The following is a 24,661-nucleotide window of genomic DNA, read 5'->3' on the forward strand; positions in this document are numbered from 1 at the left end:
ACCAACTTTTTGATTTGTTGATTTTATGTATAGTTTTTTTGATTTCTATTTGGTTTATCTCCTCCCTTGTTTTGATGATTTCTTGTTTCCTATTGTGCGTGGGACTCTTCTGCTGCTGTTTTTCCAGATCCTGGAGGTGTGAGGTTAGTTCCTGTATTTGGCGTCTTTCTTGGGCCTTGACATGCGCTCCGATTGCGATGAATCTACCTCGTAGCACTGCTTTGGCGGTGTCCCACAAGTTTTGGAATGTTGTATCAGAGTTTTCATTGGTTTCCATAAATTTTTTGATCTCATCTTTGATTTCTTCTCTGACCCAATGTTCGTTTAATAGCATATTGTTCAATTTCCAAGAGTGCGTATACTTCTTGGGGAGTTTTGAGTTGTTGATTTCCAGTTTCATCCCATGGTGGTCTGAGAGGGTACATGGTATGATACTAATGTTTTGGAAGTTGTTTAGATTCGCTTTATGTCCTATCATGTGGTCGATTCTGGAGAAGGTGCCATGCACCGCTGAGAAGAATGTATAGTCTGTGGCCTTAGGATAAAAAGTTCTATATATGTCTACTAAGTCCAGTTGTTCTATTGTTTGTGTGAGCTCTGTTGTTTCTTTGTTGAGTTTTTGTTTCGTAGACCGGTCCATTGTTGTTAGAGGTGTGTTGAGATCGCCTACAAGAATTGTGCGGGTGTCTATGTCTTCCCTTAAGTCTGTAAGTAATTGCTTTACGTAACTAGGTGCATTAAGATTCGGTGCATAAACATTAATGATGGTGATTGCTTCTTGATGGATCATTCCTTTCACCAGTATAAAATGGCCTTCCCTGTCTCTTTTGATGTTAGTTAGAATGAAATCTATCTCGTCTGAAATTAGGATAGCTACCCCAGCTTTTTTTTCTCGTCCATTAGCGTGAAATATCTTTTTCCATCCCTTCACTTTCAGTTTCTTTGCATCCTTTCTGGTTAGATGCGTTTCTTGTAGGCAACAGATGGTTGGGTCTTGTTTGATGATCCATTCTATTAATCTCTGTCTTTTGATTGGTGAATTTAGACCATTTGTGTTGAGAGTTAAAATTGAGAGGTTGCAATTTTGCCCTGCCATGTGTTTGTGTTGTGTATGTGTTGTTGCCTATGTAGTTGTCTTGTTTGTGCGGCCTTTAGTTTGGAGACCTTCTTATTTGCCAACTTTGTTTGTGATTTGCCTCCTTTTTGTCCGGGACTAGCGCATTTCTAAGGAGACTTTGCAGGGCTGGTTTTGTGTAGACATATTCTTCTAGTTTTTCTTTGCTATTGAAGTATCTGATTTCGTTCTCAAATACAAATGAGATCTTTGCTGGGTAGATTATTTTTGGTTGACAGTTGTTTTGTTTCAGGACTTGGAAGATCTTTGTCCATTCTCTCCTTGCTTGTAGGGTCTCTTCGGAGAAGTCAGCAGTAATTCTGATGGGTTTTCCCCTGTATGTGATCTTTTCTCTACTTCGTACTTGTCTCAGGATTCCTTCTTTGTCTTCATTGGAGTAGAACTTGAGCACCGTGTGTCTGGGTGAAGATCTCTTTGGATCATGTCTGTTGGGAGTTCTCTGTCCATCCTGTATGCGGGGTGGATTCGTGTTCCAAGTGTTTTGGAAGTTTTCCTGTATAATTTCATCAAGCACTGCTTGCATCCCAGATTCTCTTTCTACTCCCTCGGGGAGGCCGATGATCCGAATATTCAATTTTCTAAGGTAATCCTTCATCTCTTGCATCATTTTATTAGTTTTGCTGAGGTTTGTCTCTAGCTGTTTAATTCGCTGGGCACTTTCATTTTGTGTGTCTTCTGTTTCAGAGATCCTTTCCTCTGCCGCATTTATTCTGTTGATGAGGCTTTCAATTTTATTCTCTTGGGCATCCAGTTTGGTTTTGATTTGTTGTATTTCGGTGATTATGCGGTTCTGGTAGTCTTCCAGCTTTGTGTCCACGTCTCTGAGAAATTTTAGCATTATTTTCATCAATTCCTTTGCTGGTAACACGTCCATGTCTTCATCTCGCATCGCCGATATTGATAATGGCTTTTGGCCCATGTTTGGTGGGGTGCTGGCTCTTTCATCTGGAGCACAGCTCTTTCTAGTGGTTTTTCCCATTGCGTTGGTGTATTCTGGTAAGGCAAATGGACCCGTGTGTTGAGGGGCTGTCAGGTGCTTTCCTGTAGAGATTGGAGCCTGCAAGCGTGGTGTTGCCGGGCGTGGTAATTTTCAAGGCACCGTTGGTGCGTTCTCAGGGCCCGGGGCTGTAGAGCACCACCTTGGGGGCCCAGTGGATTCCAGGCACACTCTGGGCACCTCTTCTACAGGTGTGCCACCGCAGGGCGTGGAGGGATGGAGGCGCTCTCTGGGCGCGCCCCCTGCACGGGAATCCACAGGACGTAGAAGGTTTTATGTGCTTTCTCCCTGCGTTCTCCTTGTCAGGGACTGCAGGGTTTTTCAGAGCCCGCCTGGTGTGTCTCCCACACACAAGACTGTGGTTGAGGCACTTTCTGGGCGTGGCTCTTGTGCAGTGATTCCACCACTCGTGGTGTGTGTGTGGCTCCTCCTCACAGGACCGTAGAGGAGGTGTGACCCAGGCGCCCTGTTAAAATAACTTCTCAGCGGGATCGCACAGTGCCAGTGTGGCACAGGAGATTTCAGAGCTCTCCCGGTGTGTCGCCTACACTCAGGACTGCGGGGTGGGAGGCGAGGAATGGACAGTTCACACTATGGGAGTGGCATCTGCGTGTCAGGGACACACAGCGCTACACTTCCCAGTTCAGCACCCTCCTGACTCCTGCGCTACGGAGGCGGCTGCTGCAGGCGGGACCGCCTAGCCCAGCCCGGCGCGGCGCTCAGAGTCCTCCTGGTGCTGTCGCCCACCCACAGGGTTTCAGGGTGTCGGGGATTCCAGACTCCCACCAGCAGCCTCCGCGCGCTGAGATGCACTGGCCCACTTAGCGCAGGAAGATCTGAGGCGCTTTCCCGGGACCTTTTCAGCCACCAACACGCACCGCTGTTCCCAAGGCACAGACCTGACAGTTTCAGGTTGCGCCCCTTGTGTTCTCAGAGGCTGGAGCCTCAGCAGGGGGTGGGGAATGCGGAGGCTGCCACGTTAATCCCCAGCTCACCAAAGTCCGGCTGCTGCAGTCTGCTTCTGCTGTTGTTGAAGAATTCCGCCGGCGACGATCCCTCCGATTTCCCTGTCTCCAAGCTGGCCGCGTCTCCCGTCAGGCCGCTCTCAAAGGTGACTCAGCAGGTCTGGAGTGGGATGTCGGCTTCTCTACCTTTGCCCTGCTCCGTTCTCGTTGTTCTTCCGAGTTGTGTGGAACTTTTTGGCTCCACACTGTCCCAGGGAGTTTCACGGACCTCTCCCTACGGTTTCCTGCCGCTCCTCTTCGCTGCCTCTGCAGCACTCTAACCTTCTCTCACTGAACTCTCCCTCATAGCCTTTCTCCTACGTCGGCCATCTTCCCTTCTCCCCAAAATAAAATGAATCTTTAAAAAAAAAAAAAAAGAATGCTTTGGGGAACAATAGCAAATAGAAACTTACAAGGGTAAATCCTATAACACAACAATGCCACTTACAGATGTTGAATACAGAGTATTTTCTACATATGTATAAGATTATTATCACGATTATATTACTTGCAGAATTTTTATGATAATTAAGAACAGGGAAAACTCCATGAGTAAAGGTTTAACAAAATCCTTTCCTATGTGTACGAATTGGGTCAACTCTCTACCTCAATTCCATTGGAAATGTAATGAAGGTGAAATGTCAGCTGTCATATCAGGTAGCCTTCTATGATAAAATCTATTCATGATTGATAAAGTGCATCAGGACTGTAAATAAATGGTAGATGCTTGATAGAATGCCATAGCTTTAGGATAGCAATTTTTATAACTTAGCAGTAGTTGTTGGCACCTGTTTGGGACATAAAACTTCCACATCTTGGAGGTCTGGCTGCTCATGGTCCCTTGCACATACGTACTTAGCATGAGGCAAAGATGGAGCTGCAAAAAGAAAAATCTATGAATTCTGTCGACACACAGGATTCCCCTTGAAAAAATCCCTGACTCTAGGGCAGCCAATTCCTATCTGGCCATGTGAATAGTTATCTGCTTGAGTCTGAGATCACCACTAATGACGTTACATGATCCAAGTGACCATCAAGAGTGGCACACTGTGTATTTCCAGGAGGAGATATTACCCAGGAGATTAAAGTTTAAAATATGGCTATACTATGTCACTATGTACTGTATGAATGCTATTATTTTTTAATGTTATACTTTCTTCCTATGGCAACTATAACTAGGTTTGGAAAAGTGAGGCTATTTACTCTCTTCTCAATATATTTATGTATTATATCGTGCTTTCCCATTCACATAACAATCATTGTGCTCTGAGCTGAAATCCACCTGGATAGAAGAAGTTATGTTTATCTGAGGCTTATTAGAATCACTGTTGGGAAAACACAAAATTCAAGCAGCTTTGAAAATGTGTTCTGAGGTTTGACAAAACGGTGGCTGATTTCACAGCTCAAATCCCTGGTACGTGTCCTTTTGGTCAGGAGTTATATTTAACTGCTGCAGCCACCTCAAAAAACAAGGGGTATGGTTTTAAAAATTTTGACAGAGGACAGTGAATTTTATTTCAGAAGTGTCAATTTGGCCTATTTCATGAGAATTGCATGCACCCATTTCACGATGGTCACTATCGACACATCTGAGACCCATTTTAACAACTACAACAAAAATCCCACCCACCTCTATTTCAGTGCCCTAAGCCAATACTGTTTTAATTTCCTCCTCTGACAATATAAACTACTTTTATGTCTTATGCAGGTTTGCTGGTATGAGGGTGGAAAATGTTGTCTTAGGAGATGAAGCCTTTGGTGTAAGACATTACATTTCCTTAGTATCAAGCTCCAGTCTTAAACAGAAAGGGATGGGCGTTGCTCATTCTCACGTATCCTGAAGTCTCAGGAATCAGTGTGGCTAATACGTGCACACACTATTAACATTATGAAAACATAGAATTCACCTTCATTAATATTATTACAGATCTGTAGAATAGGGGAAGGTCATGTTGAAGCCCATATCAGTCTCCCAATTCAGGAATAATTTGGGAATTTATAGTCACAGCAAATGAGGGCAACATAACAATATGCAAAAACAAGATAGGTGCATGAACTGTGTGTTCAAAGATGGTTGTTTGAGCCAGGATTGTGGTATAGCAGGTAAAGCTGCTGTCTACAATGCCAACATTCCGTAAGGGCATTAGTTCAATTCCAGGATGATTCACTTCTGACCCAGCTTTCTGCTCATGACCTGGGAAAAACAACCAAAGATATCTCAAGTGTCTGGGTCCAAGACACTTGCATTGAAGACCCAGAAGACACTACTGGCTCCTTCCTGGGCCATTGCAGTCACTTGAGAACCAGAGAATGGAAGAGTGTGTGTGTGTGTGTGTGTGTGTGTGTGTGTGTGTGTGTGTCTTCTTCTCTTTGTAACTCTGGCTTTTAAATAAACAATTATTTCTTTAAAACATGGCTGCTGGGCCCAGCACAATGGCTTAATTGGCTAATCCTCACCTTGCCAGTACCAATATCCCATATGGGCACTGATTCATGTCCCAGCTATGCCACTTCCCATCCAGCTCCCTGCTTGTGGCCTGAGATAGCAGTGGAGGATGGCTAAACCCTTGGGTCCCTGCACTGCATGGGAGACCCAGACGAAGCTTCTGGTTCCTGGCTTTGCGTAGGTTCAGCTCCATCTGTTGTGGCCATTTGGGGAGTGAACCAATGGATGAAAAATCTTGCTCTGTCTCTCTTTCTCTCTGTGGTTCTGCCGTTCTAATAAAAATAAATACATTTTTCCCTTAAAAAAATGGCTCCTGAAACATCAGTCGCCATATAATCTAACATTATATAATGAATCACAGACCAACTCTCCAGTCACTTTAAATCTGTACTCTGTGCCAACCATGTTGAAGCCATGATTACCCCAACAGGCTGCAGAACCATGTGTTTGAGTTCTTCCCCAGGTTGGAGAACATCGTGCTCTTTTTCAATTCCAGGGTTCTACTCTGCAGATTGACCCCACCAGGCAAAGGGAGGATTTGTGGGCTTTGCTCCTCGGCTGCACTGGAAAGGAAACGGGGGGGGGCGGGGGGGAGTTCTTGTTGTAAGGAGTTTGTGTTTGCCATGTCTGATTTCTCTGATCACTGACCAGGAGTCCCTCCAAACCCATATTTCTTTTAAATTAATCAACTCTTAATTTGAAAATAATTCAAATACACCCAGGTGTATTGAAAATATACAAAGGCATGTCTGAAAGCAAACTGGCAATTTGAGCAACTGCGATGTGTATTCCTTGCATCTGTGACAGAACTGGGAGATTGGCAACTATTTAAAATTGCTATCTGTGACATGTTGAAGACCATGCAAGATGTAATAATCATGTCACCACTCAATTATGAGTGCTATTGTGTTAAGCAAGAAATTAATAAGACAAAACGATTCAAACTAACCACTGTGTATCTCTAGACATATCTATTGATAAAATAATTTTCCTCCTCACTTCCAGTGCTTTTTCAGTGACCCACTTTGGGGCCAAAAAGCTAAAAAAAAAAAGAAAGAAAGTTTAGTTTCTTTATTCCAAAAAGCTTGATGTGGAGGCTTCAGTCACTGAGTCCTGTCATAAAGGTCACCTTCCTCCTCTCTGTTTATAAAGACCAAATTAGGAGGACTGGCACTGTGGCTCAACAGGCTAATCCTCCACCCTGTGGTACCAGCATCCATAAGGGCACCAGTTCATGTCCTGGTTGCTCCACCTCAGATCCAGCTCCATGCTTATGGCCTGGGAAAGCAATGAAGGATGGCTCAAGTCTTTAGGACTCTGGAATCATGTAGGAGTGCTGAAATAGGTTCCTTGTTTAGTCATTGTGGCCTTTGGGAAGTGAACCAGCAGACTGAAGATCCTCCCTAACTCCTCTCAATAAAATCTGCTTTTCCAATAAAAATAGATACAACTTTAAGAAAAAAAAAAATCAGTGCCAGAGGTTGTTGTTAAAGCCTTTGATTCAATCTTTTTACCACTCCCTGTGTTTAGGTCTTCAATGAACCAGAGACAACTGCTCTGGTGAATGGGTTCTCCTCTGAAGCAAACTAATCCATGCAATCTCCTGTTTCCCTTGAACAATGTAGAATGGAGGTGAATGTAAAATGGAGGTAGTCAGAGGCTGGGGTGAGTAAGGAAGGAGAGATGGATAAAGTGCACGTAACAGGTTCTGAGATCCAGATACGAGCCAGCGGTCTGGTGCTCTGTTATACAGCAGGGTAACTGTAAATGACAATAATTCACTATGCATTTTATTTTCTAAAAAGATATAGAGGAGGGGAAAAGGATACTTATACTTACCCTGATTCAAATTTGACACATTATGTACATTTTAAAACAATACATGATACTATGTGGGTATTACAGTTCTGTATGTCCTTTAAAAATAAATATAAAAGCATATCAATTTTTAAGATTCTAGTTGGCAGCCAACAAAATTTCCTGAACTATTTTTTTGTCATCTTGGACGTAATCTTTTTTTATTCTATGCTTTTAGTTTCCATTTGCAAACAAACAATAAAGCAATAGGTTTTTTATTCTGTGCCAAACAAAGAGGTCTGAGGCTTCAGTCCAGTCACAGGTTTGGGTACAGGACGCAGGTGCCTGGGGAGCACTGTGTACTTGCTGCACAGAAGTAGACAGCTGAGTCCCCAGGCTGGGTGGCTGTGATGAGCAGGCGGACATGCTTGGCCTTCTTATCCAACAAAACAGTGAATCTTTGGTCTTGTTTTTTATCCACATTGGAGCGAATGTCTATGAAGAGCTTGGGCCCCTGCCCAGCTTCTTGTTTGTACCATGGAAAGTAATTTGCAGCACTGTCTGAGTAGGTACAGTTGATAACAGAGGTGTCTCCTTCCTGGACACTCAGAGTAGAAGACTGCTGCTCCACATTCTCTCCTCGGCTCATCCCTATGCAGAAAGGAAAAATTCAATCATTAACTCTCCAGCATTTTCTTTTTCAACAATAAGCACAAGAAACCTGAGTATAGTTAGATCTTACAAAGTCACCCACTAGTTTTCTCTGTTGCCCACAAACCCTCAACTTACAGTCCAGCTGCAGCCACAAGAACAGGTATGAAACCTCAATAGATGTTTTCATGATTCTTCCCGGTTAGGGCAGACCCTAGCTGCAGGCTCTAGCCAGGGGAGTTTTGATTCTCAGCTGGCCCCTTCTTTCCTCTAACAAGCATGCTGGCTTTCATATTGTCTATTCAGCCAATAAGAAAAGTCTCTGCCTCCACCGGAACCTATTCATTCGGTTTTCTTAAGTGAACCTCCCGGACTCTGCATCAGCAGAGGTACACTACCATCTGGTGGCCACAGCCCTCACTGCAAACTCCCCAGGGAAAACTACCTCCTAGCTGTTCAAGTGCATGAAGTGATCAGGAAACCAGCCAGGTCTTAAATCAGAGGTTAAACACACAACACATCTATGGAGATCAAGGTAGATATTTATAAGCATTTCTGAGTCATTATTAATAAGTTAGAAATAAGTAGATGTTGTAAATGTTTGTTCAGTGATGAACTGAATTTGTCATATTTGAAATCAAGAAAGCACCACCATCCTCTCATAGAAAAATAATATCTACTATCTACTATCATGATTTGAATATTATAGAGTAAAAGTGTTTCTGATGAGGACATGCAAGCCAAAGATCAGAAGATGAGGGAGAGGACAAATAAGTATAGAGTGTTTGTCTTCTCATACTCAGCTCCTAAAATCCAGGTCTTGAGTGTGACCTTGCTATTCCCAGAGAATGGACAAAACCAACAGTCAGGATTTTTCTACAGTAAAGATGGCCTGTTGAAAATCAAAGGATCGAATCTCAGTGAAAGCATGATTATAAGTTCCATCAGGTATTAATACTCCAACTTTAATAGTTTGACCCATAGATTGGGTTGGTTAGCTCTGAGAAACCAGGAATCCCTTTTGAAATAATCTCATGCTGCTGTCTAGCTTGTACTATAAATAATTAAATAAAGCACAGAAACTCTTTGAACATCAATTTGGAGATCTGAAAAGTGGAACCCCATGCAATGCATATTTGAGGTGCTTTTACTCTAGGAGATCAAAATGGATAACATAAAAATGGCATGTCCCTAGATGCAATGACTAACTTACATCATTAATGGAATTTTCCCCCAAAGTATGAACCAACTTTCCTTTTATGGACTCGTAATTATTTTTCTCCTAGATTCCAGATGTTTTTCTTCTAAGATGTTGATAAATCTACTACATTCTGTAAATTTCTTGGATCTTCTCCTCTGCCAAAAACCCTTTACCACATATTTCAAGTTCTTGGTATTTTCTGATACTTGTGTAAGAATAAATCTGTGGAAACCTATATGTTGTCAAGTGGACTAATGGAGTAGAATACAAATAAGATATTAACCTTACAGAATTAACTATGAGTCAGAACGCCTATGAGGCCAACGCTATCTCATCTTCCACTTCCCTGTGGTTGCACTCACCGGGGTCCTGGAGGTACAGAAAATAAAATGAACCCCTCACACATATCTTTCTGCCTCAGTAATTTGAGAACAGTTATTCAGTTAGGATGAGCAATTTCAATTCAATATATAAATATTGAAAGCACTTGGATGTATAAAATGCATAATTTAACAAATATAAAATTTCTCTGCTATAAGGAGCTTCTCTTCTCTTATCCATTTACTACATAACGAAATTCCCAAATCTTTCACTGGGAAAAATTTTCTTCCCCTTGGAGACAAATAGTTTAGGTCAACACAAGAAGTCTTCAAACAGTACATGACAAATGCATATTATGAAAATCATACATGAATTTCAAACTTTTGCACCAAAGTGCATCACTTTTGGCTTACTTCTGTAAAAGCCAGGGAGGAACTGACTAATTTGCTGATAGAGTAACAGTAGCTCAGGCTGAGTCTCATTTCCTGCCCAAAGGCCCAACTCTTACACAAATTGAAATATTTTTTTCTGATGGTCAAAGGCATTGAATCAAGACTTTTCTAGAAACAATCTGCAAATGAAGCAGTGACTGGGTTTCCATTAGATAGTTTCTCTCCATTCAACAATATGGTGCATCAGAAATTAGTCAGGGGAAAGAACACTAAAGAAGAAAGGGAGGAAATTCAGTTTCTTTCTTCTCCCAAGCCAATGATGATTTGTTTCATGTTTGTGTCTTGAATATTGCTACTGCCTTTGTAAAATGAAGTTGTGCTAAAGGCTTCTTATGGCTCTTATATCTCTAAAACTTCAAATGTAATAAAGCATTTTGAGGACTGGTTTGTACAATGTGGGTGGTATGAGAGTGAAGAGAAATCATCCTGCATCATGAAGTTCCAAATGCATTCTCACATCCATATACAATCTGGTATGGCTGAGGTTATGATGAATCAATTATTGGGCTTTGTCAGAAGTAGAGAATTTGGGTGAGTTTCTGTCTTAGTTTTCATTCCTTTTATAGCATCAATATATGATGCATCAAGGAGAGTCCAAATCCACATCAAAATGGAATAGAATTATATTTGTTAACTGTAAAGGTGGTCACAGTTAATGACATGGATGAACAGACTCCCTCTCCATATTGTATCATTGACTTATGATGTATCATCTATGGCCATACCACCCTGAACATGCCCAATCTCATCTGATCTCGGAAGTTAAGCAGGTCCAGGCCTGGTTAGTACTTGGATAGGAGACTTATGATGTATCTTTGCTCAGCAACATTAGTAAACAGGAAGTATTGCACAAATTTATTAAATGTAAAGCAAAATTTATTAAATTTCTTAAATTTTCTTAAATAGCCTGCTTGCTTTCCATCTTATCATAAGAGTCAATATTCCCATAGCAGCTGACAACATGACTTATGAAATTCGGGGCAAGAATAACATTTGAGATCCTTAATTAAAATTTGAAGAAAAATGCTATCAAACAATAAAATACCCAACTTTACTTGAAAATACTTTATTATTTATGAAACACATTAGCTAAGGTAAGGACATGTTTAACAGATGAAGAATCATTAGGCCAGGGTGAAGCAGAAAGGGTACATTCCAGCAAACAAGAGAGGACAGGCCAACAGCTAAGGGGCACCTGAAAACTGACAGACACAGGAAAGCAGCAGAGACAACAGCGTGGTGTCACAATGACCAGATCATCAGTGGCAGTCAGCAAGTGGCAAAATGAGCTCCACCAGCAACCAGAGCTCCATAGCACCCAGGTGGAAAGGGGAGTTCATCGGGAGCTCAGCAGGTGGACCCAAAGAACTCCCTGTCCTGATGATTTGTTTGATTCAACCAAGAGCAGAGACAGAACAGAATATCCAAAACAGGCTGTGCAGGAACAGAGTGAATTTCACAGCACACAACCCCACCAGAGCCACATTGGGCACAATTTTATGTAGAGAGGCAAAGGCTTTGGGATGGAATTGCATGTGCACTAAGCATTTCTAATTCAGTGCATTGCACCAACATGGTATCCTGCAGGTTCCACCCGAAACAGATCTGGGTAGGCCCTAGACCTAATGACCAGCAAATTCAGAACTCCATCAGTGGTACATCAGGTGCCATTTTATACAGTGTGACAAAAGCTGTGAGACTGGAGGGACAACAGTAAGCTGTGCATACACTGAACTGAGAGCAGACTCACTTCCAGCTCAGTGCATTGTACTAGTCCCATTGTGAAAATAATACCAACTTGGGCATCCTGTAGATCAAGATAGATCCTGGTGAACCTCAGACATAATGGCCAGCAGGTTCTGGCAAAATCAGCACCACTAACAAACTAGTTTTTTAGAACACTTGATGTCTCCCTAATCTTGGAAACTATTCAAACTAGAAATGTGAGAAAGGTTATACAGACAATGATGCAATCACACATAGGATCACAGAAGGTGGAGAGTGGTGAGCCAGGAGCTGAGGCAATGGAGACCATGATGGAAGCCTAACACAATAATCTAGACCTGAAACTTGCTGGAGGCAGTGGCATAAGTAACTGCAAAAAGAGAACCAGGAACCAAATGCCATCAGTAAAACTGAACTGCAGACCTGTGGGTGACACAGCTTGGATAACTACCCTAAGGGGAAGAATCAGATAGCCAGAAGTATAATGACCAAGAGCAAAAAAAGAGACAGAGGCACAATGAACATTACTGAAGGTTTCCCTGCAAAAAAGCCAAAGCCTTTGCCAGCCTCACAGTTAGCCGAAGAATACATAGAGGAAATGGGGAATAAAAAAACTTTTAAAACTTCTTATAAAGTTTCTTATCAATAATAAAAAGCACATGTTGGAATGTAAGTTATATGTCACACAGGAAGAAGCAACACTAAAACAAAATCAAGTAGAATTATTAGAAATGAAGGACACAATAGAGCAAATTAAAACCCCAGTGGAAGGTCACAATAATAAAATGAAGGAGGCAAAAGAAGGAATCTCAGAACTGGAAGATATTTCTTGCCATGGTGGGGAAACAATCAAAAAGTTGAAAGAGGAACTGAGACAAACTAAGAAAAGTATTCAAGAATTAAGGGACACTATTAAAAGGCCAAACATAAGAGTTATGGGAGTTCCAGAAGGTGCAGAAAGAGATGCTGGGTTTAAAATGTACTTAATTAAATAATAAAGAAAAACTTCCCTAATCTAGAGAAAGACTTGGGAAACAACATAAAGGAGGGGCACAGAATTCCCAACAGTGTTGGCCATAACACATGTCAATCAAGCTCTCTTCAACTGAACATAAGGGAAAAAAATCCTTACATGTGCACATGAAAAAATCAATTGACATATGGAAAAAATGATAATCAGGCTCATAGCTGACCAGTCATAGGAAAACTCTACAGGACAGAAGGGAATAGAGCAACATATTCTAGATTCTAAAAGCAAAAAATTGTCAGCCCAGAATCACGTACCCAGCAAAGCTTTTCTTTGTCTTTGAAAAGGAAATAAAATTCTTCCACAGTAAAGAAAAGCTCAAAGAATACACCTCTTCCAGACCTGCCCTACAAATGGTACTTAAAAATGTTCTCTTGCCAGAGAAAAGAAATAGCACCCACCAAAACCAAAGACAAATATGAAGAACATCCAAGTAAAATAACAACAGACTGAAGTAATTAACAACTCATTGCTAAAATGACATGATCAAATTACCACCTTTTTGTATTAACCCTGAATGTAAATGGCTTCAGTTCATCAATCAAATGTCATAGATTAGTAGACTGGATTAAAAACACAAAATCCATCTATTCGTTGCTTACAGAAGACACATCTCACCAACAAAGATCAGTGGAAACTATAGCTCATGGTTTTGAAATTTTTGTTTTTAGTTACATTCCTTCACAGTAGTTTTTTTCTCATATTAAATTCTTGATTTTGTTTTGAGGCTTTTCATTTAAGGGGATGAATAGTTGCTGTGCTATGGAGTCTATCATATCCAGATGTTAGGATACAATGCCGTATATATCTCTACTTCCAGATCAAAGATAGACTCCCAAAGAAACTGTTAACTGTATCTTGGCAATAGGATACTGGACTCTATGCCATTACAATGTCCATGCCCACAATAATGGGTTTATGACTTTATGAAGAACTATATTATTGTAATAACGTAGGGGATATCAGTGTGTGGAGGGAGGGGATTTTGGGAAGGTGTAAGGGAAATCCCAGAGCCTATGGAACTGTATTATAAAATAATAATAATAACAATAATAATAAACACATTAGGATTTATAATGTTATGCATTAGCGGCACATATTTACCCATTTCAAAAAGTATTTTAGTGTCAATTTGCATGATATAATAGCAATACTGTTAATATGATGTCTTAATTAACAGTAAGATTTTCTGGCTTGTTTGCAAATCAATATATTAGCTTGTCAAAATCCATACTGTAGATAGTTGTATTGGCCAGCCATACAACTAAGAGCAAGTCCCTTATCATGATAAATGTAAGATTGCAGAGAGAATTTTTTATTGTTTATAATTTTGAGAATAGTTCTACTGATACAACTACTAGTGGAAATCAAGAATATTTTGTATGCTGTGATAACTTTAGCATATATACCTGACAAACTAGTTGGAAATAGAACCTTGGGTCACTTGAATGTTGATTTTACAGAAATGATGTAACCCTTTGTACAAATCAATTTCATGTCAGTCTGGGTTTAATGTAAAGGTAAATTACACAGTCACTTTTTAATGTTATCTCTCACATTTTCTGCAACTTGTGCAGATCATAAAAGTAAATGAAAGTGGCTTCATAATTGGTATATAATTCAGAATATTTGCCAATGAATAATACCATTGCAACTTCAAATACAAAGAAAATTAGTTTTCAAATTATCCTCTGTGTTAATATTGGTTCATTTGAAACTTCACATGAAAGTAATTTTCTTTTTTCATGAAGATACTATCTTTACATATAATTGCTGTTTTGAAGTCTACAGTTATTCACATTGGACTGTTGTATCAATTCTCAATATCAGAGTTTCAAAAATTTGGAAGAATTCTTTGTGCCTCTGTCAGATCCTGCCCTGTTTCTGCTGACCTCCGTATCACTTCATCTCACAGAAAACTCTTGGTCCTCTTTTTGGACTTCCCATACAAAAATATCACTTCAAAGAGAAAGTTAATAAGAATTTTAAGACAGCAATAGCAGAGCTTTAAACCAAGCACCAAGTCCTTTCCAAGAGCGAGAATCTCTGCCACCGAGCAGGTTTGATAGCTTAACTGGAGTCAGCTCCTGAGACTTTATCTTAATTCTCAGGTTTTTGCTCCATCCTGGCCAGCAGATTTAGACTATGATTTTGGTTGTAGGAGATTTGATGTATGACTGCTAGAGCTAAGATCTTTGTCTACAGCCATGTATTCTGATTCATTTGTCCAATCACAAGCAATAGATTCACTCAAAATGAATCTTCTAACTCTATACGGATTTTAATAAAAATTAATGACTAAATCTTCACCTTGTAAGGTCCCACCTAGGCATCGGATTTTGTCCTAGCTGCTCCACTTCCCATCCAGCTACCTGCTTGCAACCTGGGAAAGCAGTAGAGGAAGGCCAAAAACTTCTGGACTCTGCACTTGTGTGGGAAACTCAGAAGAAGCTCCTGGCTCCTGGCTTCTAATCAGCTCAGAATTGGCCATTGTGGGTACTTTAGAAGTGAACCAGTATTTGGAAGACCTATCTCTCTGTTCCTACTAATATCCATAAATCTGAACTACCTTTCCAGTAAAAATAAACCAATTTCTATTTTTAAAAAATAAATAAAAATATAATTAACAATTCAATGGACTCTTTCTTACAGATACTGTTTAGAAGTGAACAAAGCAGATATTCCTATCCAAGGGGCAGATAATCACATGGGATAGATTTAATCAGTAGAAATCAGTTGCATTTTGTCACTCAGATATCTTCTATATGGGGTAGCTCAGAGAGTCGGCTCTGATGTTAGATTTCCTCTTGCTCCCCATTTTGGTAATCACATGAAGTCAGGTAGGTTACTCACATTTTATAATCCCTAGTTTATTCCTGCGACAAGTGGGGAGGGACTGTAAAGTAAATATTATGTGTAATCACTTAGCTAGATTACCTGATACTCAGTAACATCAAACTTTTTTAAAAGAAAAAAGTTTGTTTTCTTTTTATTTGTGTTCTAGGCCAGGCACAGTAGCCTACTGGCTAAAGTCCTTGCCTTGCACACACCAGGATCCCATATGGGCTCCAATTTTAATCCCAGCAGCCCCGTTTCTCATCCAGTTCCCTGCTTGTGGCCTGGGAAAGCAGTCGAGGACAGCCCAAAGCCTTGGGACCCTGCATCCATATGGTGGACCAGGAAGAGTCTCCTGGCTCCTGGCTTCAGATCAGCTCAGCTCTGATTGTTACAGCCGCTTGGGGAGTGAATCAATGGATCAAAGATCTTCCTCTCTGTCTTTCTTTCTCTTTGTGTATCTTATTTTCCAATAATAATAGAAAAGAGGAGATTTGTGTGTTTTATTGGAAAGGCAAAACCACAGAGAGGAGAGAAAGAGAAAAATCTTGCATTCATTGATTCACTCTCCAAACTGTCTCAATGGCTGAAGCTGAGCTGATCTGAAACCAGGAGCCAGGAGCTTCTTCTCGATCTCCTACTTGAGTGCAGGATCCCAGAGCTGTGGGCTAACCTCCAATGCTTTCTCAGGACATAATCAGGGAGCTGGATTGGAAGTGGAACAGCTGGGACATCAACTGGGGCTTACATGGAATTCTGGCAAATGCAAAGTGAGAATTTAGTCAATTGAGCCATCACACCAGACCCATGTCAAATGCTTTAATTCATATTTTGAGAGAATGGCACACACACTCACTCATGCTTCACATGTTCTTCCCTTCAATAAAAAGTTTATGTTTATTTGAGAGGCGAATTTAGAGAGGGAAGGATAGAAAAGGAGAGAGAGAGAGGAGAGCCAGAGAAAAAGATCTTCCATCCACTGGTTGACTCCCCACATTGCTGCAGCTATCAGAGCTGAGCCAATCCAAAGTCAGGAGCCTGGAGTCTCTTCCAGGTTTTCCCCATAAGTGCACGGGCCCAAGGACTTGAGCCATCCTCTGCTGCTCTCCTAGGCCATAGTGGGAGCTGGATCATAAGTGGAGCAGCTGGGACTTGAGCTGCCACTTATTATGAGATACCATCACTGCAGGGGGAGGATTAGCATTCAAAGCTACCATGATGAACCATGTCCTTCCATGTTCCTGGAAATTTTATCTACAATTAACTGAAACATTGAATAATTTCAATTTTTTAACCGGCATCAAATTTTCACACTCTCATTCATCACAATAATTTACATATAATTTATGTAATCATGCCAGGGCATCTGTTGTGACAATACATTTGGGTCTTGACAACTTAATCAGTTGGTTCGGTGACTCCATATCAGAGATTTTTTCCTGCACAGAAATTTCTGGTATGTGAAATGTCTAAGTTGAGCAAAGATAAAAGTGCTTCAACATCAATCAGGGAACCCACAGCTGTGCAAATGCTGCTGTAGAACCCACGTGCTTCTCAGAGAGGGGTGGGGTTACAAGCTCAGCTGCAGTTTGGGTGCAGGCAGCAGGTGACCTGGGAGCACTGTGCCTCTGCCGCACAGAGGTAGGTGCCTGAGTCAGCCAGCTGGGAGGCTGCGATGTGGAGGGTGCTGTAGCGCTCCCGGGAATTCGCGGTTGATGTCAGCCTTCCACTCTCCTTTGTTCCTGAAGCTATGAAGAACAGAAGGATGAGGCCGCTCCCGGGATTCTGTCGGAACCACTGCACACTGTTCACAGTGGCAGAAAAATTGCAGCGCAGGGTAGAGTTGGCTCCCTCCCGGATATTCAGGGCTGAAGGACTCTGCTCCACCTCCAGCCCTCTCACCCCTGCATGGACAGAAAAAGAAAAGGCACAGGAAAGTCACTGTGGGAATCATGAATCCAGCTAGCAAACCTATACAATATCCCCCAAGAAGCACCCAATATCAGAGCTTTCTGTCAACTGCCTTTCTTCCTGTTAGCAACGGAGCCTCCCGCAGCCCCAATGGGGCGGGGGGATGGGGGGAGTCCCTACTCACAGAAAATCTGGACCCACAGAAGCCCCAGTAGAGCCCCTAGCTGGCTCTTCATGGCTCTTCTGTTGCACCTGCACTGTCGGGTGTTAACTCCTGGGGTTCAGACAGACTTTGCTCTTACAGTTAAGGGACACATGAGACTCAAGAGAACATCAGTCACCTTTGAGTTTCGTCACTCAACAGGAAACTCCACCCACTATGGCACGGTGAAACTGCACAGCAACAGCTCCAACGTGGTGGGCTGGAACAGTGGGCAGTAAGAGAGAGGGCAACCTTTCCAAGCCGCGAAGCAGCTTTTTTTCCCCTTTAAAGCCATTAATAAAGAAGAGTTTGTGCAAAAGCGTGTGAAGAATGTGGATGACACTTTAGGGAAGAAACAATGTCTCCTGCGAATCAAGCAGAGTTTCAAACGATAATGGAAAGAGAAACAGCATGTAATGAATTACATAATTTGATTGATGAGACAATTCAATAATTTAAAAATATCAAGGACCGGCTTGCCTTCTATGCAGAAGAACTAAATGTGATTTCTCTGTTTAAATGTTTATCTGTTCCAGTGGCAGAGAGAGAGAGACACAAAGAGACAAGAGAAAACAACCCGTCTCATGGTTCACTCCCTGGTTGCCTGCAAGGGCCGCCCATGGGCCAGGCCAGGCCAAAGCTCGGAGCCATGAAGGAAAGCACCCAGTATTGGCTTTCTTTTTCTGGCTTATTTTAATTGGCACAACGCTCTCCAATTCCATGTAGTTTGCAGTAAATGACAGTATTTCATTCCTTCTTAAAGACTGAGTAATTGTCTATTATGCACATATACTACATTTCTTAGTGTGTTTCTAAAAACTGATGGAGTTTTCTATTTCTCTCTTTTGTCTTAGAAAATGGAAAGTGCATTTCTATTCTTTTAACAAGCTCACTTACTTACATTACACACACATTCACACACACGATTTTTTCCGATGACTAAAGTTATTATCTAACATCTTCCTTATGTATTCTCCTGTTTTACTGTACTTTTCCTCTGATTGATTTCCTGTGTTTAGAATCCTCTCAGTGATTCATCAGAGGAAGCCACACACCAGTCATATACCAGGACAATAATTTCAGAGAATTTATCAAATGAGCTGCCATATGACAGCTTCTTCCAATGCCCGCTAAGAAAAACAATCAAAGAGAAAGCCATCCAGCATGCTAAGCAGAATGTATACACATCCTTCTGCCTCAGAGCTTCTGTCCCTGCTCTTCCTTCTGTCCTTGGTGCTTTGCATCTGATGGCCACGTGGATCTTCCCCTCTCTTCCTCCTGGTCTCTGCTCCTAGACTATCTTGGGCCTGTGTGGATGAAGAGGAATGCTCTGGAAGGCTTCCTGCAGAGTTCTAGTTCATATTGAAAGAAACAATACTGGGACTGCTAATCAATAAAGCCAGGGTTGTATAAATTGAAACCTATTCAAGGTGACATAATGATGTAGAATGACTTACATGTGTTAAGAAAATGAAGCCTGTAAGATCTATGATTAAAGCTCTAAGGCAAAATACAGAGTGATTAGCATTATATTATGTGTGTTATTTTGTATTAATTATACAAAAAAGACACTATATACTTACATATATTCTGTTGTTTCATCCTTGCTGTATGTGTAAAAACCTATAGTGAAGAATTGAGAAATGCATTCTCCATACTGATTAAGATGAAAAAAGAATAGGATAATGAAAGATGAAGGGATCAGAATTAGGAGTTGTTACATCAAAATTATGCATGCTCATCCTGACTACCACAAATTATGTTGGGTCAAAGTAAGTTTCAATTGCCTTGTCTATGAACATGATGCTTACTTTTGAAATTTTGAATAAATTTCTTCAAGCTCCTATAAAAGTCCATCTGTTGAAGCCCTAACACCTGGTATTCGGAATGTTAGTATATCTAAGATAGAGTAGGGCCCCTTGAATCTTTATGATTTAATTAATGTAAAGTGAGGTAGTTAGGGTGAGTCTGAATCTGGTATTGTGAAGTTAGTAGGATAAATGGGAAGTGGAGAGACAGGGAGCATAGCAGTTTCCATGTGAGAAATTAGGCTCTGATGCTAAACCAAGCTACACCACAAAGCAGCATGTCTCAAGTGCATAGTAACTGATACGGATAGCATAACCTTCCTTAGCTAAGCAGGTCAGCAACATCTCAAGTGGTCAACAAGGTGACATTTCCTCTTGATTAACAGCCATGACTGCTTGCAGAAAGACACAGAGAAAAGCAAAACAGACCCTGATGTACTGAAACGGTGTAGATAGAATAGTTGATCAATCAATAATGTACCCCTAGCCTGGTCAGAGCACTCCGTTGTGTTCTTTCTCTCTCTCTCTCTCTCTCTCTCTCTCTTCTCTCTCTCTCTCTCTCTCTCTCTCTCAAATAATACCTATCTTTGCTTTTGCTTTCCCATCCCTCATTGTCCACATCACTATTCTTAGTTGCTGTGAGTCAAGGATCAATTCTGAATCCCACGATAGGACTAATGTTCTTTCAAATAGAGAAAACAGGACACAACGGTGAGTGCACATGGGGCAGAGACCATATGAGGACAAGGTAAGAAGGTGGCTGTTGAAAGTTAAGGAAAGATGCTCAGAAGACATCAACGCTTCTGAAATCTTCATTTTAGATTTCTAACCAGAATTGTGGGGGAAATAAAGATCTGTTGTCTTAGTGACCCAGTCTATGATACTTTACTGATACTCTCAGAGTACAAATATAAGAGTTATTTTTACTTTCCTATGATATGAAACATTACGAAGAACAATCTGAAGACACATGATATTTTTCATTGTTAGGGTGTGATTTCCATTAAACACTTTCAATGCAGACATTAGGGCATCAACTATGATCTAGCTTTACTCTAATGGAAGTTAACTGATCCTATCAGAAACCTAAGTTTAGGGATGATCAGCTACCATTGTAACCAGAGAAAATCTTAAATCATTTCTCTACATCCTTACTCAATACCTCTAACTTTTCTAAATATCCTGGGGAAGATGAAATGTTGTATTTTTATTTTTTTAAAAAATGATGGTATTTGAAAGTACCACAATAAACGTTAGAAGAGAATTCTCCTTTGGAAAAATCCTGTGTCACTGTTGAAAATGGAAAGTAGACATTAGGGCATAACACACATGAAAAACTTTAATTTTCCTTATTACAGCAAAATACACTGCTAGATTAATATCCTACATGTAACTCAACTGCTTCCCAATCTCAATATAATAATTACCAACAACACTATAAATCAAGAATAATGTACATTTATTAGCTAATTTAAAGTTATATTTAAAGTATTTAGGTAGTAGATGCAATATTATTTTCTAACTCTGCTTCAAAGTTTGTATTCCTAGAGAGAACACTGCCTTCTGCATTTAAACTTGTCATTTTATTTCTTTAAAATCTCTCTATTACAGAACAATTCAATTTTTTCTAAGAACATATCCTTCTCCGTCTACAAGCCATTACTCTTTAGTCCAATATCCATGTAGCTGCAGTAGTCCAAAGCTATTCGCACCCATGTGTTATACAGATGCTCTGTTGTGATTTGTAAATGTAATCCTATCAAAATTCTACTAGGAGTAACATCTACAGTTACAGATTTTGAGATAAATCTAGTAAACCTACATTTTTAGGCTTAAAGTTTAAGTCATTTCATGAGTCCTCTTCATTGCAGGTAGTACTATCTGAGAGTGAAGGCACAAGTACTGCTTATTTGCTTTTTCTTCAGAGATCAACTTTAGAAAAGGGGACAGCTTTGAAGTATCAGGTAAAGCTATAAAACAGTGACAATGTGGGGAAGAAACAGACAAATTCAGCTTTCACAAACACAAAAATTTATTTTAAAATTCATCAATATGTAAACTATTTTTCCTTTCAGTTTAAATTGAAATTGATGAATGACTGATACACTGATATTAATGAACAAATACTTACTTGTATTTAAGTTGAACTATTTGTTGAAGTGGATTGCAGTTTGCCTTGATGATATAATAAAAGTATGTGTTCCCTACAAACAATAGGCAACAAATAAAAATTACTACTTCACAGAACAGTACAGGCATGGACACACTAAAAGTCTTCAAACGTATTCCATGCTTCCATAGTGACAAAGCAATTCAACTTCCTCTTCGTGATAAAATCAATTGCTACGGCTAATTGACTTTTTCCTTCCCTGTCGACTCTTTGCAGAAGGAATCTGTAGAGTCCATGAGGAGGTCTCTTATGCATTAGTTGAAACCATGTCTGTTTCCCTTCCTGGAAGAATGTTTCCATTATAGACTAATATTTTCAATTAATACAGTGTGAAGGTGATTGGACAAGATGACCTAGGCTTATCTGTGGGTTATTAAGAGTTTTAAAAAGTGAGAAAACACTTTCTGATTCCTAGACCCACATATTCAGCTACATTGGATATGTCACATCCAACAGCCTCTGACGCCTAAAAACCTGCTGAATTTTGGCAAACAAAACTCCACCCTTTCAGGATGTTGCCTCCAGATGGCGCTGTAACTCAGTCTTCACTAAATCACTCCAATTGTCAATAACCTGGATATTTCTAGATAATGGGGCATAAGAGGAGGACACCCGAGGACATTAAAGCTAAGGCTTCTATGGGAAAGTCAAAACTATTTATTTCAGTGATAAAAACAACTGAATTTCCTCTTTTGTAGCACTATTTATTGTAGACATTTCTCATGAAAATCATGACAAGATCATGAAAGGAAGGAAGGCTAGAAGTAACGAAAGCGACTTTTATTTCTTAACATTGGGACCGTGAAGAAAGAAGCAGTTCTATTCTTTCAACAGCCCTTAGTATAAAAATTACTTACTTCTTTAATACTAAGTTTGAGTTCAGGATCAAAAGAATTTCATATTCTTTGCAAATCTGCATAAAATGCCTGCCAGAATCCTTCGGAGCAGTGTAGCTGAGCTGGTAATAATGACATACCTGAAATTAACCACATCACTGGAAGCACACAAAAGTGAAACTCAGAAAGTTAAAGAGACCTCCAAGGAACATATATCTCTTTAAACACAGTCTTTTTTGTCTTTACCTGGGTGAAGCTGCCACCTGCAACACTGGCATGTCATATGAGTACCAGTTTCAGTCCCGGCTGCTTCACTTTCTCTCTCTCTCTCTCTCTCTCTCTTTCTCTCCTTAAACATTGTTTACATAGTTGAGACGGATGCATACTCATGTGGGTTTTCGAATTAGGGTGGAAAGGGTCGAGGTACGGGGGAAGGTGGGTGAGATCAATGTTTCAACTTTTTTTTTCCTGTGTTTGCAGGGAGGGAAGGGGAAAGGGCCACTTCTTGGTGTAAAACTACATCAGCACCCCGGAATGGGGTTGGTGCAGGGGTGACGGTCGCTCGATGATGACTTAGAGATTCGATGTGTAAGAGTGTTCCGAGGGTGTTATTTGAGCAGTTTTGTTGCTCCTGAAGATGCCGCTGACTTCGCAGCCCAGGAAGAGCTGCTGAGTTTCTGAGCTCTGCACTCAGGGGTGGTTTGTGCACTGCTCCCCCTGCAGCCCCAGGCGCTGTGGCACTCAGAGCACACCAGTACCGGGCTGCGTCACTCAGGTGCACAGAGGGCTTCCTCAGGTGGAAGGAAGATTCGCTCTTCTTAAATTCAGCCTCAAAACCGTGGAGGCCCTGAACCAGGGTGTTCCCTGAAAAGTACCTCAGGAGAGGCTGAGGACCTTGGCCGCGGTGCTGGACATACCAGAAGAGGTAGGGGGTTGCCCCATAGGAGTAGTTGCACCTCAGCTCCACAGAGTCTCCTTCAGACACAGAGACGTAGGCGTCGGGCTGGGTCACCGTCTGGGCTCCAGCGTCTCCTGGAAAAGCAAGGCGTCCGTGAGCGCGGGAAGCATTTCTGACCAGAGGCTGCAGCAACAGCAGAGACCAGAGGAATTTACTCACTCAGGGCCAAGTGAAGCCCCAGCACTGAGGCGAGCAGCAGGAGCATGGCTGGGCTGGAAACGCGGCAGGCTCTTCTCTGGAAGTTCTCCTGAGTACGAAAGCGAGGCTAGATACTCTCTGACCTCTGGTTCTTGCTTCTGCTCTCTGCAAAGATCTCAGCGAGCTAAGGGAGGAGAAGCGAGCTAAGGGAGGAGCTGAGCGGTGGAGGAGCGTGCGGATTTCTTCTGTATGTGCAACATCGCCCCCTGGAGGTCATCGCCGCAGGTCCTGCTGCACTAGAGCTATTTAACATGTTCCTTTATTCATACGGGATGCATAAAAAGCTCCGCCAACAGGTTTTTTTCCATCCTAAATATGTTTTCAGAAAACTGAAGCATATGAGATCATATTGAAGATTCCAGCCCAGCATGTACAAGATCAGAGGCCACAGGACCGATTCGTCCTTGGACAGTGTAGCTTCCTCGGCTGTGTAAGAGCTCCAAGGCTTCTGTGATTCCACCGTGAGGGTAGAAGAAGCATCTCCTCACTGAAGTAGAACATCAGAAGTACCGCCAGCGGGGAGGGAGCTGTACAAGGGAAGACGTGACAGGCCAGCCTCTTACATGCTCCTAAGCGCTCTTACATGTTCTAAAGATCTTGGGGGTCTCAACTGAGACTACCCCGTCAAAGGCGATGAGACATGAGCAGAAAACAGAGCTACTGAATTTTTTTCTTTACTATTTTTTACTTTAAAATGCATGAAGACATAGTACCTTTTCATTTTAAAATCCTCCCCTTTAAGCAGATGTGTTGACATAGGACTGGACCCTGTGTGGTGGCATAGTAAGCTCGTCTTCTGCCCTGTGGCACAAACATCCTACATGAATGCCAGTTCATGACCCGACTGTTCTGTGTTTATGGCCTGGGAAAGCGGGGGAGGATGGCTCAAAGCCTTAGGACTCTGCAACCTTGTGGGAGACCGGGAAGAACTCTTGGTTCCCAATTTTAGATCATCTCAGCTCTGGCTTCTTAAGACATTTGGGGAGT

At 41.3% G+C, this 24,661-nt stretch overlaps 1 protein-coding gene and 2 gene segments (V, D, J or C); all 3 read right to left on the minus strand.

The window, feature by feature from the left end:
• Positions 1 to 7,543: 7,543 nt before the first annotated feature.
• On the minus strand, positions 7,544 to 8,336 carry LOC121148513. The segment is given in 2 exon segments: positions 7,544 to 8,030; positions 8,169 to 8,336. Coding segments are annotated over 2 exon segments (387 nt in total).
• Positions 8,337 to 17,169: 8,833 nt separating this feature from the next.
• On the minus strand, positions 17,170 to 17,841 carry LOC121148333. The segment is given in 2 exon segments: positions 17,170 to 17,495; positions 17,687 to 17,841. Coding segments are annotated over 2 exon segments (378 nt in total).
• A 4,694-nt stretch (positions 17,842 to 22,535) lies between these two features.
• LOC121148334 lies at positions 22,536 to 23,801 on the minus strand. Its single transcript, XM_040968397.1, has 3 exons — positions 23,636 to 23,801; positions 22,997 to 23,550; positions 22,536 to 22,658 (listed from the first exon to the last, which is right to left on the minus strand). The coding sequence occupies exons 1-3, from the start codon at positions 23,679 to 23,681 to the stop codon at positions 22,536 to 22,538; spliced, it is 723 nt and encodes a 240-aa protein (XP_040824331.1). The 5' UTR covers positions 23,682 to 23,801.
• Positions 23,802 to 24,661: the final 860 nt, after the last annotated feature.

This window comes from Ochotona curzoniae, unplaced genomic scaffold, assembly GCF_017591425.1.
Source record: "Ochotona curzoniae isolate NIBS_2020 unplaced genomic scaffold, NIBS_Ocur_1.0 scaffold_4701, whole genome shotgun sequence".
Taxonomy (NCBI): Eukaryota; Metazoa; Chordata; class Mammalia; order Lagomorpha; family Ochotonidae; genus Ochotona; species Ochotona curzoniae.

Coding starts and splice junctions, on each gene's coding strand:
- LOC121148334 (XM_040968397.1), bottom strand. CDS start 23,681: ATGCTCCTGCTGCTCGCCTCAGTGCTGGGGCTTCACTTGGCCCTGA. Junction 23,551..23,635: donor GGGGCTTCACTTGGCCCTGA/GTGAGTAAATTC, acceptor TTGCTTTTCCAG/GAGACGCTGGAGCCCAGACG. Junction 22,659..22,996: donor CCCTTTCCCCTTCCCTCCCT/GCAAACACAGGA, acceptor GGTTAATTTCAG/GTATGTCATTATTACCAGCT.